The sequence below is a fragment of the Galleria mellonella genome, unplaced genomic scaffold (assembly GCF_026898425.1).
Source record: "Galleria mellonella isolate WM207_F2 unplaced genomic scaffold, CSIRO_AGI_GalMel_v1 utg23, whole genome shotgun sequence".
In the NCBI taxonomy this organism is placed as follows: Eukaryota; Metazoa; Arthropoda; class Insecta; order Lepidoptera; family Pyralidae; genus Galleria; species Galleria mellonella.
In genome coordinates this window covers 3,066,918-3,084,942 of record NW_026442045.1, presented here as the reverse complement: position 1 = coordinate 3,084,942, position 18,025 = coordinate 3,066,918, and the positions used below count along the sequence as shown (strand labels likewise).

The 18,025-nt window shown below is 32.1% G+C and overlaps 1 protein-coding gene across 1 annotated transcript in view; it reads right to left on the bottom strand.

Annotated features, from left to right (window-relative positions):
• The window catches only part of LOC113512915 (probable 4-coumarate--CoA ligase 1), a 32,224-nt gene extending 17,786 nt beyond the window's left edge, over nucleotides 1–14,438 (bottom strand). The window contains exon 1 of the mRNA XM_026896875.3: nucleotides 14,093–14,438. Within this exon, the coding sequence (XP_026752676.1) occupies nucleotides 14,093–14,362 (270 nt within the window). The 5' untranslated portion in view covers nucleotides 14,363–14,438. The remainder of the gene's footprint in view (nucleotides 1–14,092) is intronic.
• Nucleotides 14,439–18,025: the final 3,587 nt, after the last annotated feature.

Below are 18,025 nucleotides of genomic sequence, written 5' to 3'. Positions count from 1 at the left end.
ATCTTCTTACGTAATCATTAATAATTTCATAAATTCATAAAAACGAAATGGGACAGAGAACGAACCATGATCAATATTATAGTGTAAATCCAGCTTAAATTAATCTATTAGATCGTAAAATTAGACAAAGTATAATTGCAGAGTGGTCTCTATCCGCTGATAAAAAAATAATAAGTATAATTTTTTAAACCTTATTATATATTATTATAGCAGCCTTAGATTACCAGAATCCGCATATTTATAGTCGATGTGAATTTGTTAGACATATACATATATAACAGGATATATGGTCCACTAAAATTGAATAAAGTTAAATTATTTTTAATACCCTTTAAAATCTAATTAAACCCAACCAACCAAATTCTCATTGTCATTATACTAAATAGCTGACAAGTGATAATGTATAGGTAAATTAGTTACTATTTAAGAATAGTTACGTCATAAAAATCATGTGCGTAATATCGACATGTAATGTTTTATTATTTATATTTTTTATTAGCCTTGTTGTTTTTGAACGAACTGAAAACAATAGGCGCTACTAAGGTCATCTAAAAGTGAATAAGGGGATTGATTATCTATTTCAATATACCTACTAACTGACGATATTTTGTCTTATATAAATAAATAATAATAATATATAAACTTTGAACTTTTTAAAACTTTGAATAAAAATTAAGTAATAATTTGTTTTTAACTTTAATCCTCGCCTACCATCCCTCTCTTTTCTCCCATAAACAATTATAAAGAACGGCCCTGAGCCGCCTGCATTCGCTTTTCCTACATATTTTGCAATGTTATTTATGTATGTATGCTATATTTATAATAATAGTAGGTATAATAGTTTTCATACGCATATGAAATAGTTGTTATCCTTGTACATTTTACTTTTTTATTAGTATAATATATACATCACATATTGCCCTAATCGATTTGCATTAGAATAGATTTATTATATCTTTAATTTAGGTGTTATTAAGTACTCGTAGTTTCGCCTCATCCGTAACCTCATTTAAAATAAACATTTAAGTAATCTTAACAGATAATTGCTGAACAAGACAATAGAATAATAGAATTAATAATATTATAATAGAATAGTTAGACAATAAAATATATGGGGTAAATTAAAAAAATAATGTTCTATTATTACAAAACACTAAGACATGGGCTAATTTAGAAACCGGAAATCGAACCTAAGATTTATATGTATGTATGTATTAATATGTATTCTACTATTTTTTAACACGGTACTTTGAATCGAGGGTTCAGAGCCACCTAGTGACAGTGATTATGAAATTAAAATATATCTACCTATGTGAATCACATGTCTAATACGCGGTTGAATCAAACCGTACAAAGGGCTGTATCATCAAAATCAAGCCATAGGCTGCAATACGATATCTAAGTAATAGTGTATCTGGCATGGAGATAGGTAATTAAAACACTTATCAAATTTTAATGCTGATCGTTGATTTCAAGTCCGAGGTTTGACCTATACGCATCACACCTACATATAGAATCTGATTGGTCGCAAATAAAATTACAGGCCTATTAACTTTTTCTATACGATACTTTGGAACAGCACATTTGGCGTAACATTTTATATAAGAAGTTTTTTCAATATTTCAATCACGATAATATCCGGCTTATTAATTAGAATATATTAAGAAGTATCTCACATAATACGGTTCTATTTTAAAACTAGCAACCCACCCCGGTTTCGCACGAATAAATAGGAAGATACATATATACTATATATGTTTTATTAGTATTTTATATTAGCTTTAATAGGCAAATTTTTGATTACAGTAATGTAACTCAAAGCACTTTATGTGTATGTAATTTCCATAAGCGTCTCTTATTTTTCAAAAAAATAATATACAACTTACGTTACTCGCTGATTTTTTATTCTTATCTATGTAAGAAATTTTAAAATCAATTGAGTAGGTTTTGAGTTTATCCATTACAAATATATAAACAAACGTACAAAAAATTAAATCATTGCCCTTTATGATATTAGTATAGATTAAAAATAAAGGTGATGAAGGTATAGTCCAGTGTTGCCGTTACTATTGATAATACAATACTATGCCGTTACCATTTATTGAAAGTACGCATAATATACTTCAATACATAATACTATGTATCGAAGTATATTAAGCTTCAATGATTGGAAGGGGCTAGAAGGGGAGGCGTATAGTATATCCTAGAAGGGAAAGAGATTAGTACCTATACCCTAATATACCCTTTCATGTCGACTTTCACGTAGTTCTCCTTAAAAAAATCATTGTGATTAATACATGGTGTTCTCGCTCCAATCAACCATGTGACCTGACCTTATCCGCATGTCTCCCCTAACTGGGAAAGCGCCCACCAACATAAATCATTAGCGCAAGCGTTACGTCAATTTATTTCGTATGAGGTAATAAAAATAACAATAGTTTGGATGAGATGTCAATAATTTTTGAAGAAATCTTCATTGATTAGTCACAACGTAATATCTTCCATGAACAGAGGCGCTCTTCTAACACGTTTACATATCAAGGTCAAGATTAAACATTCTAAGATTTAATCGTTGGCATCGTCGAGCCGCAACCAAGCGTTTTGCAGACTGAGCTAACATCGCTCACTTCTGTGCACTAAAATTCTAATAATAACTACAAGACACCGACCCGACAAATTTTGTATGGACGATTTTATGGTTAACTAAACATGAAATATTAAATTATTTAATACCAATACCGGAAACATAATAAAATAATTATAATATTGTTATTCCTGTCAAGACTCTAGGATACTCAAATTACTAGTTATTATTTTTCTTAGCAATTAAACGCTGAGATACGACTATAAAAAATTACAATCAATTTTCAGAAGACTTTTTAACCATTTTACATTTTTTTTTTTTTTTTACATATGATTTCAGTCCATAATTAAAACAACTGTAGTACTTGATTATAAGGATATAAAGTTGGAACTAAGTTTTAAACTGCTAAATATGTCGAGAAGAAAAATATACACACGCATTCCGGATGAAAGCAGCTGAAGCGTTTTTGGAAAAATCATCTCCTATAATAAAAACTTTATTATTTTAATTGAATTGAACAGTATTTGAAGAAATATTTATTTTATTGGTTTTTACGGCACTGAGTTCTAGCGCTGAGCTCTTAGAGCCTGTCTAAAATGGTAACTGAGTTAATGAATAAATCACTAAATTTTATAAATTCTTCATAAAATTAAATAATGTCTATAGTATTTGAGAAAATATTTAGATTCGAATTAGCTACGTTACGGAAATTTTTACGAACCTGTTAAAATGAGATTGTAATTTTGTAAATGTTTGCTTAGTTTGATAATACCTAGTTCCAAGACACAAAAACTTATAAATTCATGATCTAATAACACTGTACCGATTAAAGTTCATAATGTTGTTATTGGAATAACACAAGATAAGAATTTGGCACCAGTTTCCCATTTATTTGTTGACAAACCAACACCACAGCAGGTACGTAGTTATATTTATGTCATATACGTATAAATACATTATATTTTTATATATTACAGGCAAGCAAAACTCGGCTAAACATTCATTTATTCACTAAAAAAAATTGTATACTCTACTTTTGAAAATAGAATGACCTAAATCTTAGTATATAAAAATCTCAATATTCGCTCACGTTATTCTCCGAAACCGCCCAACCGATTGTAATGAAATTTTGTAAATGTGCATTGTATACTCCGACTTGAGAGATAGGATAAATACTATCCCAAATAAAAACAAAGTCTGCTGGATTTGTCGATGGTGAGTCATGCGATGCTAGAATAGGATAGTTAGTTAGTAATTTGCTTTTTGCATTGTCCATATTTATCAAAGCGTTTCCGTTATCCTGTGTATTTTCGACTATGTATCGATAACCCGTAAAAGGCAATTATGAATATGAAAACGATTACACAGATTATTCATTACTCGTAAAACTGCAGTAAGTATGAAAATAGGTCCTGCATTATTGAATATTGTTAAATGATAAACCTGCATTTGGTATCAACCTGTTAAAAAGGTTAAATTTTCAACCTAATATATTTTATGATGGCCTAAAACTTGCAGACACCTATACTAATTTGTCTGTGAATATTGTAAAGCAAACATATATACGTCTTAATCCCCATATCCATCTAAAACTACAAGGAAGCCTGTCTCTCTTCTGTATTTGTAAACACGTTACGTGTATTTATAAACAAACTTTTAAATTTCTAATAATGGTAATATTTGTAATATATCGCATATTAAAGTTACATAGCTTTTGAATGAACATGAATGAAATTTAAATTAATTCAACATGCAATCAATCTTCCTATTGAGAGAGGCAATGTACTAAAAACTGATCTAAATAGCTATGACAGACGGACTTTACCCAGATATATGCTACATTTATAAATGTAATGTGACGTAATCTAACAAGAGTCTAATTGCTACGTTTTCACGCCTGGGTAAACTATCAAACCGGTTTAGATGACAACTGAAAAAGTAAAGAATTAAATATAGATAACACACAAATAAGTTGTATTTTTTATTATGTGAAAATGAAAAATAGTTTTAGGTTTTCTTATGCAATTAAGAATGACAAACAAGCTAACGGTCCAATGAACAACGTACAACGAAAAGTAGTAACCGTCGCCTATAGACATGAATAGTACCACGGACAGGAAGTGGGGGGAAAGAGATTGTTAGTAATGGAGACTGAGAATCCCATTGCTAGCAATATACCCAACCAGGTAGACCTCCTCACGGTTCCCCCTGGAAACTATCATGGTTAATTCCTGATGAATTCATCATGATGGGTTAACTAGCCAGTTTTCATTCTTATCTATTACCCTTCACTTGTGCTCCTCCAGCGTATCCCGTTAGCGCAGGCGGGGCTACCATACCATTTTCATTCATCAAAAAAAAAAGTACCACGGACAACAGAGTATACTGTTTCGCCTATGATACCCTTCATACGTTGCCATTCTTGAGAACTAAGGTCTTATGCATGTGTATCCTGTAATTTCATTGTCATATCCCACTCTTTAATCCAAAATACAGCTATACAAACACAACTGCTTCACAGCATAAACACAAATAGAACAGAGAGACAGACGATGTTTGTACAAAGTCTCCCTCTGATATATGATAATTGATAAAAACATATAGTTTTGGTTTAGTGGATAGAACCATTAAAAATATATGATGCAAGTTTTATATACCTAAGTCTAGTATAATATTATTTTATCTGTGTCTAAGTATATTGATAATCCCGTCTTTGCTTATTTGATCCTAAGGATATATCCTCAGAATCCTTACCAAGTAATATTATAAATGTGAACCAATACATTTATTTTTCAATATGGGTAAAAATAAGGATTTGATACGGAGACTGTGCCCCAAGCGCACGAATAAAGTCACGGGCATAGTTAGTAATTTATATTACAAGTTCACTGACCGACACTTACGCACCTATTGGTTACCGTGCAAAGATGCAGATTAGCTTATACATTTAAAATAACAACAATACATTCTTCAAATGCGATACGAGAAACAAAAATAAAGTAGAACCGATTAAGGTTTCATAAAAATGTTCAAAAGTGATATTTCACAGAATTTTTTATGATACTATGACGTAACCTACTTAGATCGAATAAAGTGCTTGAACCTTCAACTGAAAAAATTATAAATAAAAAAAATATTAACAAACCCCGCTGAAATTAATGATAAAAGATAAAAAAAAAACAAGATAAATAATAATAACTATAAGCAGTTCGAGAGAAATTAAACTAGTCTTAAACTAAAATGACATGACGGCTGCCATCTAGTCTATCCTGTGAACGCGAGTAACTACTCGTACCAGTGTGTCGTGAAAAAAGTTAGACCTACTCCTGTGGGGTTAATCTTGAAATAAATGTTAATAAACCGATATTGAAATAACGGCGATTCGCACTCTCGAATTACAATACTAGTAATATAATGGTTCCATATTGTTCTGATAAATGCATATTAGTGTAACTTGCCAATGCAAACTATTACAAACCAATCCCAATAATTACCTAACTTCTAACTGTTGTTTCATGAGTGCAGTATAAAATTGTCATTAGCAATAGATTGGATTGATATTGATTCAAGAGTAGACCTGCTGAACCTTACTTGCTATTGAATTCCAAATTAATTCAATAATACAAGAATCAATAAATAATAAAGAATAATACATGAATTAGCATATCTAATTATAGTCTCCTTAAATGCTTAAATGCTTTAAAAAATATATTTTTTTAAACTGCTGTTTATTGAAAACTAATTTTTATTATTAATTTATTTAAACTAAATTTGTAACAATTTTATAATTAATTAATGTAATGTATAACACAAACTGTCATTATATTTATTAATATTTAATACAGACTTCTGTACAGTATGAAAAAGACGCGTCAAAAAACAGTTGGCTGACAGGCTAACCGTTTCTTAGAATGTTTTTGACACAATATCTAGATGGAACATCGACCATCTAGTATTCTAGTGATACATATTATGACAAACGTGTATACACAAATGTAATAAAAAAAACTTTAAAATATACAATTTTACTACAATATCTGCGTGTATTTGGCACGATAACATGGAATAAATCGACAGAAATAGATACAAATACCAGAAGACTTTGTACAGAAATTGTCTGTAACATCTATCATGAAGCATGGAATGTGACATACGGTAGTGAAGTTATAGGTTACGGAGGCATAATCCTCAGGAATAACAATGCATGAGGGGTACATGGACCATAGTACATTTTGTACAATTTTATAGGTGTCAGGTGTTTTTCCATCAGGTAGACCGTTAGCTTTTTGACATTTTAAAATTCTTAAAGAATAGTAGAAAAAAAGAACAACCACACTGTATATCACTAAAACTTCACTAAACCGCGGCGTAAACTCTGTAGTCCAAACATGACTAGACTAGATTAAGCATATTTTTTTACTATAAAAATCTTAATCAGGCCCATTGGCCTGCAAGTCATGCGCTTAGAAATTTGCTACTATATTTTAGGTTAAAGTAAAAAATTGATTATGTATTATATTTTATAAACTAAATAATCGATTAATTTTAATTATCTACTAAGTTGTACATGATTGTACTTGTACTTTACATCACTATAATGCACAACATTTATATTGCATTTTTACTTAGTCGTTGCAAAAAAATACTAAACTATCTTCCATAAATGAGTCATTCCAAATACTTCTTCACTGTTACTTTAAAAGAAACGTAATAATTATAGACGTAATCAATTATGATATTGAAATCATTTATATATTAGTTTCGTGTGGTTTCGCAAACAGGAAACTACATGAAACCGCTTCAGAGTCTCAAAATGTATTCCTATGTATTTAATAATATTACAAAAAGAAATTTGAAAAACAATGAAACTAATTTAGAATTGGTATTATTGTGATTATAGGCGTATTTGAGGGGGGAACGGGTGGACCGTGCCCATACTAGAACTGCCTGATGCCCTAGAATCCAAGAGAAGCTTCACATAGACACGTCTGAGAGTACATATGCATCTCATTTAAGAGGCCAGACCCCGTTAGAAAATAATTTTAAATACACCAATAATCGTGATACCTAGGTGATAAAGCGAATTAACACTCTGCGTGACCTTCCGAATTTCCGATAGTCGCGAGTTAAGATTCTTACAAAGTTACAAACATTTGTATTTGTGAGTATGTCTGTTTGTTTTGATCTGAGAGTTTTCTATGTAAGTATAATATAGAAGTATTTAAATTATATAAAATTTTACACCTAATTAATAATTGACAAATAAACATAACACTGCAGTGTATATTTAATTTTTTCTACCCAAAGTGTAAGAGATCTAATAAAATAATCAACAAATCATGTTATGTTGGTGCAATAAAGTGTTAAATAAATAAAATAAATAAAATAAATAAATAAATATCTAATAAAATAATCACGCATAACTTTAGCACGCTATTATATCGATTTTAATTGAAAAATAAATTGAATTGAATTGACTCCGAAAAGTCTATAAATAAAATTTGGTAACACATCCAGACTATCAAAACAAAGGTTATTATATGTATATTCGATGCTAACGATCACAAATGATGATAATGTAAGCAAGTCTTTTGTTTAATATAACGTTTTACAAAAAATAACTGTGTGTAAATAAAAATTTTGTTTTTTTTTAGTACGTTTGTTCCGTTGTGGAAGAGGCTAAGGTCGGAGACCATGCTGCCTAGTCTTCAATATGATAAATTGTCTGGAATAAACATTTTGTTTAAAAGCAACTTCCAAAAGGAGGAAGTTCTTATTTCGCATGTATTTTTTTTTTCTATATATATCGCGATGTTTTCGCCAATTCTAAACAGAAATTGTTAATTCTTTTTATCCATGTACTTCCGTGTTTAGTTATCGTTTTTTAAGCATTTTTTAAACATTTTCTTCATTTTTTTCTTTGTATTTTGATATTGAACGTGCCTATAGTATATTATAATTGCCGTAATTCAAATGTTACCAAATAAAGATAATATAATTGTAGCGCAAGTAATAAATGTATCTAAATAGCTATAAAGAACTTATAAAAGGAATACTAAGTACCTATATTTATATATGTCTGATAATTACAAGTGACTCGTAGTTTTAAAGTGCCGCCATGTACATATCTAAATACCTAAATTTATTTAAAAACTAGTTTTTTGCCCGCTAGTTCGTATACGTGGATTTCAGAAGTAGGAAAATCAATGAAAATAATATATACACAAGTTTTTATGTTACAACTTTGGGAATACAACTATGAACCACATTCAATGTGGTACAATAATTATTGTGTGATGTCGGAACATACAGACAGACAGACCAAATAAAAAAAAATCGTTTTGGCTTCTATTGTTCTTTTTAATATTTCTTAGTTATCTCCTCCTATCAATTTTTCTTAAATATCTCCCTACTACAGACATCATCTATTTGCAATCTTATTACATTAGTAAGATAAGATAAATACTTATTTAAAAAAACTAATAATGAGAATGTAATTCAAAATTGGTTATTGTTTCTATGGTAATATAAGCGCATTTTAGTGAGAACAGGTGTCCTGTGGTCACATCAGAATTGTCTGATGCCCACCCCATCATGCAAGCAGATCTCTTAACTAAATGTCACTAAATATCAAAATATAGTTACACCAATGTGAGGTCATAGTTACTTAATACTTATTAAAATATAAAATTTCCCACGTAATTCATATGTTGCCAAATAAACCTACATAACAATATATCACTGCAGTGTACATCAGGTGCGACCTTCGAATAGGGACTATTTATAATTTCATATGGACAACAAGCGCATACATCTAATTTAGCACAAATCGACCTTTGTACCGACTAGGAACTAATGACGTGTAATCAACAACTATGCCATGGTACATAACATTGTACACGCCTACAATATGTCATTTGATTTTAACACAAATATAATATAGGTATTATGTTCAGTGTTTCAACCGATTTAAAAAATGAGGAAGTTGTCAATTAAACTAAATATATACCTAGGTAACATTTTTTGATGACAAGATAGATGTTTTTTTATTTAACTCTTTATTGCACCAGAAACATAAAAATATATAATGACAATCAATTGTCATTGTATATTATAATAAATCTGTAGAGAGGTCAATTCTATACATGAAATATATTTCCAAAATAACTATCAGAGGGTAATTAGTGATCGATACTGATGTCAAAAATGCAATCAGTAAAATTTTTGTCTGTCTGTCTGTATGTTCATTATAGAAGCAAAAACTACTCGACGGATTTTAACGAAACTTGGTACAATTATTCTTCATACTCCTGGGCAGGTTATAGTATACTTTTCATCACGCTACGATTAATAGGAGCAGAGCAGTGAAGGGAAATGTGTCTGTTACATCAAAACCAATGAACCGTGCGAAAGGACATAGGCTACTTATTTTACGAAAAACGATGGAAACGCGGACGAAGCCGCAGGCAACAGCTAGTAAATAATAAATAATAACTTTATTGCATAACCATGATTGTGACAAACTCAGCACTGGAAATTACATTAAAAGTAGGTACGAATTTATTTGTACATTTGGATCAGTTTAAACATCTGTGTCTGAACTAGGTTATAAAACCTGTATCTCAGACAACAGCGCTCAACCCTCGTATAATATTAGCTTAGCAAATTTTTCAGTACTACATATACAATGTTGATTTTATATAAAGTTAATTCATCGAATTATAACTATTAGTAATAATGCAAATTGTGAAATACAGTAACATAAATACAGATTGAAATATATACATGAAGTTTCAAAAGGTGGTCTTATCGCTAGGGCAATCTCTTACAGACAACCTTTTGTTATAGGAAAACAAATAGAAGTGGGTAGGTAGTAGATACCTTCGCCAATTCTGAATGTAGACGATTTTTTTATCAATTTTTTACTCAAATATTGCTCCTATTCACGTAAATTATTGGCAAATTTTGACATAAATTTTCATTAGACATCTTGAAATGGCGTACGAACTGACTATGCACCTGATTAAATGTAAGAACTTTTAACAAAACCAAATATTCACAAAATAAATAAATAGATTAGCCTCATGTGTTACCGTATTGAAGAACTAAGTAAATATATGTTAGTATTTTCAGTATTATATGATCCTACCCTCAGTGGCGTAACTATACCATTTGGGGCCTGTGGCAAATCCACACACTGATGGGGCCCTATCAGTAAAAATAAAATACTCAGATACAATGTAAAAAAAATCTGAGCTCGCGGCCTCTTGAGCCGAGGCCCTTTTGGGTCGGAGGCCCGTGGCATTTTCCCAGCCCTGCCACCCTATTGTTACGCCACTGCCTAGCCTAGGCCTACGATCAGCAGTGGAATGTTAACGGATGATAAATGATGATAGTGATTCCATATTCTTTGTTTGTATATAAATATATATTTTATATTAGCTTTCTACCCGCTACTTCGTGCGCATGGATTTCAAAAAACTTTTTTTGAAGTAGGTACATCAAAATAAATCAATAAAACAAATAGAGCGCTTCTAGATGACGTATAAAGTTGAAACAAAAATCAATTTTTAAGTTAGACCTTCAGGAATACCAATGTAAACCACACAAACTTCATTCAATTTCGTGCAGCAGTTTTTGCATGATGCCGGAACAAACAGTCAGACAAACTTTCTAAAAATCATTATTTTAACTTCTATTGCTCTTATTGACACCTGAAGGGTTATAATATTAATTTTTCTCCATCCACATCGTCAAGTTAATTTTTTTTTTATATGAATTAGACATTTCATTCATTAATAATCAGAAATATAAAACTGAAAATGACCACCCATTAAATAGATGACCTTACTCAAAGCTGTTTAATCTGATAATACACATTATTCTAAATATTATAAATAATCAAATAATATAAATAAATATGAAAATCGATTCTATATTATTACGATTGAATGGCATTAGAATCAAACCTTACAACCATTCGAGGTGATGTTACCTTGCATCAAGGTAGCGTCACCTCGAATGGTTAGTTGCGATTTTTGATTCGTATTGTATATATATACTACTAATATATTATTACCTCATAGCGTCTTAACGGCTTAACCAATTACAATGTTATTTGATATACATGTACTACGTGGAATGGAGAAGGACATAGGACACTACTTTTTATTCCAGCCAGTGAACATATCCTATGTTTACCGCCCATGGTCACGGTCCTGCGAACGGAGTCAAGGGTAAAAGCTAGTATCGAATATTCGTTATCCAATTTGATATCCAATCAGAACTGGTTTTTGTTTTCATTACGTTTTACTATGTAAACAACACGATCGTCAAAAAAGTCACACGAATTTATTCACCTAATGTTACTATCATCATTGATAAATTCTTTGGATCTATATAATATTTTTTACGGTTAATAAATAATGGTACGATAAATAATAATTTATCAAATCTGTCAAAAAATAATTTAATTTCTCCTTTTTAATTTGCTTAAAAACAAACATTTTATTCAAAAATGTGAAAAAAATACCGAAACTGACAATTCTGATTCAAAGATGAGAATACGAATGTTTTTCACGACTGAATCATTACTATAACGTTACGGTTTTTATTTAAGAGAGGCTTTAAATGAAGGGCGAGGCGAAATTACTTGGTACCATGACTAGACCTTTATGTCGTTGCTCAAAACATTCGACAACAGGACGCGCGTGTATTGCGCGCGTTCGCGACTAGATGGCCACCCTATTACACGGATCGTATGCTTCATTCATCATGTTTCTAAACCGGTGTTTCCCAACGTGAGGCCCACGCCCTACAGGTGGGCAATTTGATAGTTATTTTTTTTTTTTTTTTTTTACAACACAGGGGGCAAACGAGCATGCGGCTCACCTGATGGTAAGTGACTACCGCCGCCCATGATCACCCACAACACCAGCGGCATTGCAGGTGTGCTTAAAAAGGAATATACTCTTTTCTTGAAGGTTATGTTGTCGTATCGGTTCGGAAATACTGCTGCTGGAAGTTGATTCCAAAGAATGGTTGTGCGTGGAAGAAAGTGCCTTGAAAAACGCACGGTGGAAGACCGCCACTCGTCCAGATGATTGGGATGAAACTTTAGTTTGTGGCGGGTTGTACGGTGGTGAAAATCAGCAGCAGGTATCAATCAACAATTCCTCAGAACACTCCCCATGATAAATTCGGTAGAAGATGCACAGAGATGCAACATCTCTGCGCAGTTTCAGTGGATCAAGCCGGACAGTAAGTCAGTAGTTATGGCCGGCAATTAAAAAATGAACTAGAAGAATTTTAACCCACTTGCTCCGGACCATTTAAATACAATGCTACGAGTAGATATCGGTGCCAAATTTAACAAAAAAAAGTAAATAAAAAAAATACTATAAATATTTATTAGGTACACTTTTGTTTGACATTACCAAAATATCAACTAGGCGATTAGAGTTGTCAGGAAAAATTATGTATGGGTGCATAAAAATTTTAGAAATGTTCAAGTGGAGCATGGCACAAAAAAGGTCGGGAAACACTGTTCTAAACACTCTTTATAAAAAGATCGAATCAAAACCGCTAAATAGAAACTAAATCCTTCAAAAAGGTAATTAATTTTCAAAAACATGTTTTATTTTGCACGTTCACAAAATTGTGTCTGACGTTTTACTGTCATAGTCTATTCTAATAACATGTAAACCAAAAATATTTTTATACAGATTAGTGTTTCATCTATTTCAGCCCGGTAAACAAACAACAAACTTAATTGACACCTAAATAATGGTAAACAATCTAGTTCTAATTTCGTATTATTATTTGTAATCATAGTTTTTTTTTTTGGCCTAGATATATCATCTGTCCTCCAACCAGTCGCATCATTATATAGAGTATTAAACAATTGTATTTTAAAAAGAAATCATTCTATTGCCAGTATTACGTCGTAAATATTATATATGTACACTAGATGAGTATTAGCCAATGTTTCTTTTCAGGTAATTTTCCAATAATTTGTTTACATATATATTTATAATATTATTCACAATATTGTAATGTTGACAAAAAAATTAACGCTGATTAACAGAGTCACAGTATCCTGATTTTTCCTGGTATATATTGTCTCTGCAGTGCTGAATTAAACTATTTTCATACTGTCGTTAACAATATGTCAATAAGTATTTCTCAGATTTCTAAAGCAATCCTATAAGTGTATTTATTTACATATTACTAATGCTACAGTACTACCATAAAAAATAAATATTATCTACGACTTGAACATTTACTACCAAAAATACAACTAACTAGATATAAATAAAGAACTACTATAAAGCTTATAAAACAAATGTATTTAACTTAAAAATGTTAAAATTAAAATTAAATATCAATTACATTTAATTTTTAGATAAAATAAATTGTTACCTAATATTAAATAATAACTACAAACAGTACAAAAAATATGATTAGCCATAACTACCGTTAATAGGGAAATAAAAAATACAAACTCACCACTGCTGGCTTGTCCGCCCATAATTCGATGTCCTCAAATACGAATTCAGTTAAAGTTTCATTTCCAACTTGGATGTCACCCCATGGCGAAGTTAAATATTTATTATCTAAATCCGGTGCTGTTTGGGTAGCAAAATTTCTACCCAAAAGACACGGTTGAGTATGCTCTGGTATCACTCTGTTTGTCCTTAGTTTGTTTGCATTTTTTTTACATGGTGAAAAAATTAATTGCCGCGCGAAATTCCCGCGCAAAACTTTTAAATGTGACATCCTCTACAGCCGTTGGCTTGCAATGTCTATCCGCGGAAGGTCTGCGCGTGAATGTATCGGCCGACAACGACGATACAAGTTTTGGCGCGCTCGCTCGCCTCAAACGTCGCGGGCAAAGTCCACTCGCGTTAACTTTACTATGAATTTGTTTGTAAAAGATTTACTCCACTTGATATCAATTAGGTAGGCGCGAGAGACAAACAATGGTTAACATTCTATCATTACATGCGTAGGTAGGTATTGTTATTGTCTAGTTTGAATTCACGCGCATTATACAACCATAGATACTTACAAATATTGATTATAAAGATAGAAAAAAATAATATTTAAATATTATTAGTTTTCAGGGACATTTTTTCTGAATATAAACCAACACCTTTAACATTCGTAATAATTTTAAATTAGACGACCTCAACAGAACCGCGTAACTATTACGACGTTCACTTACGTCTATATGAGGTCTCAGGTTCATATTCCTTTAAACTAACTTACTAAATCACTTTCAGGAGGGAATCAGCCAATGTAAACTTCAAACTAGGACACAGAAGACCCAAGACCTAAAGAGCTTTTAGATTTAGTACACTCGATGGATAAATTGACCAGACTGAAAATCGAACCTATAATTAGAACATTTAATCTGTAATATAAAGAAACATAATTGTATTTAGGTACGTGTATATTATAAATTCTAAAGGTGTGTAAATATTTGTTAGTGAATTACACTTAATATAATAATAGCCTTGTAGTCCCGGTAGCGAATGGTTCACCCCATCCTTTCTCATGAGTATCGTAAGAGGCGACTAAGGGAATTTAATAGTCGAGGGATAGGCAGCAGCGTCCCTATTAAAACACCACCAAAGCCTAACTGCAGTTATCAACCCGCCTTCCAAATGTGACAACTAACCCCCCAAGATAGAAGCTTATGTCCAGTAGTGGACAGTAATATGACATGGCTGATATGATGATGACGAGTGTTGAGTGCATCGATTTAATTCTATGATGTACAGGTGGTCCACCTTGTACTTGAATACTACATGAATATATATACAACTTGACATATTGGGAATAAAGGGATTATTAGTAATGCGGACTACCAATCCCATTCTAGCAATGGTCATATCAGGTCGACCTCCACGTAGTCCCTCCTGGAAACCATCGTGCTGTATTCCAGGTATATTTATCACGATGAGCTAACTGACCTGCCTTTTCATTTTCATTTATCATCACTTACTAGTACCCCGCCAGCGTATACCGTTAGCGCAGGCGGGATTACGATTCCATTGACATCTAATGCGCCATCTAGACTTAAACTAAGCATATCAGGGGGAAAGGGATTATTAGTAATGGGTAGTGAGAATCCTATCTCTGGCAATATACCCAACCAGGTCGACTTCCTCGCAGTTCTCCCTGGAAACTATCATGGTTAATTCCTGATGAATTCATCATGATGGGTTAACAGGCCTGTTTTCATTCTCATCTATCACTGGTGCTCCGCCAGCGTATCCCGTTAGCGCAGGCGGGGTTACCATACCATTTTCACCCATCAAAAAAAAAAAACTAAGCATATCTTATATAGCATACTTTTTACTCTAATTGATGCTAGTAAACTGCTATTATAGTTAATTAATTTAATAATTCATTAATCTTTGTATATGCTTTGTCAATTTTGTTTTCTACATGATGACTCCTTCAAAACGAATAGTTACAACAATTTTGAATTACTTATTAAATTATTATTCAATTAGGTCATTTTATTACACTTATTTAAGACATTACAATACTGTAAAAGCAAGTTTTTCGAAGATCTTTTGATATGCTGTCATCGAAAAAATAATAAAATCTATATTAGGTGTGCCTAGGAGTAGTCAGATAATACTCGTATTATACCGGTAACTAGTTACCGTATAAGGTTGTAGGGCCCAGACATGGGCTAGTCGGCTTATTTCCAATCGCTTTCATAAAGCGTTTTTCTATTGGCTGGCTTAACCTGAAATAGCTTCAATAAAACAACCCATATATGTGTGCGTTAATAGTATGTAGGTGAAGGTTAAATGCATGGTACATAACATAATTTAAATACTAGATAGGTTCCCAAATTCTTAATTATATTCGGTAAAAGTGGTCTTCCAATACGCTCGCCCAGGAAATCATCAGAATAATACCATATATAAAAAAGGAATAATACTCATAAATTAATTTCTAAATTTATGCACACAAACACACAGGGTGTTTGAGTTTGAGGGCATTCGACGAAACTCCAGCAAGTTGGAGGTAAATATATACCAGAGGGAGACTTTGTACAAAAGTCGATTGCTTGGGTACCTCTGTCCCATTCGTATTTCTACCGTGAAGCAGTTGTGTTTACATGGCTGTGTTTCGGTTTGAAGGGTGGGATATGGCGTAAATTTACTGGGTACAGAGGAATAACACCTGAGTCCTCAGGAATGGCAACGCATGGAGGGTATCATGGGCGAAACAGTATACTCTGTTATGTTCATGGTACTGCTCATGTCTATAGGCGACGGTAACCACTATCCATCAGATGGGCCGTCAGCTTGTTTGCCATTCTAAGTTGTATAAAATATATATATATATATATATATATCCAAATAAGCGATAAAATCAGTTTTAATGGTTACCCCGCCTGCGTTATCGATATTTTATATTACACTGACGGGGTACCAGTAATGGATGATACCATAATGATGAAACAGATCAGTTAGCTCATCGTGACGAATTTAATAAATCAATCACGACAGTTTCTAGGGGGAACCGCGTGGAGGATGACCTAATAAGGCATATGTATTGCCCGCAATTTCCGTAACTAACAATCCCTTCTCCCTCCAATCCTATCAGTTTGACCTTTACACGATTCTACCTCAAAACTGACGTACTTGACTGATCTACCTTTGTCCCCATATAGTCTACTCTATCATCACTGATATCCCGCCAACGTAAACCAAGAGCGCAGGCAAGAGTTACCGTTTTATATTCATTCATTAAAAAACAAAACATAACCGCTATTATATATTTGTTAGACATGCTTTTGATATAGTTGATATTTTATCGTATGACCTACCTGTTGAGAAATGACTAGTGAGGTTATTGAGTATGCAAGCGGTGTAAATATCCTTTAGAATTATAAATATCGGTTAATCGAAGGTGACTGATAATATGTAACTACCTAATACGTGTATAATCCTATTATTTTAAATGTGTAAGTGAATCTGTTTACCTCATAGCACCTTTACGGTTTAACCAATCTTAAAAAAGTAATTTTAAAACCAGGCTTAAAAAAGTATGAAATTTGATATAGACGTACTGCATGGGATGCAGGATATATTCTTTTTTTCTCCGGTCAATGAGCATATCGCGCGCCACACGAAGTGGCGAGTCCCTTACAAAAATCACAGTACCTACTCGGTAATCAATTACGAGTACTAATTCCACATTTAATACCAGATCCCTAAAAACAACGTACTGCATTGAACTGGAAACAATGTAGGAACTATTTTACGGAACTGAACTAATAGAATACTTTCTAAAAAAGATGTAAATTATTACAAATTCAATTTATATAAAAAGACCCCAAAATCGAAGCTGAAGTAAAAATGAACGGAGGGTGATAGGTCACTACGAACTTGCAATTTTTATAGACGTATA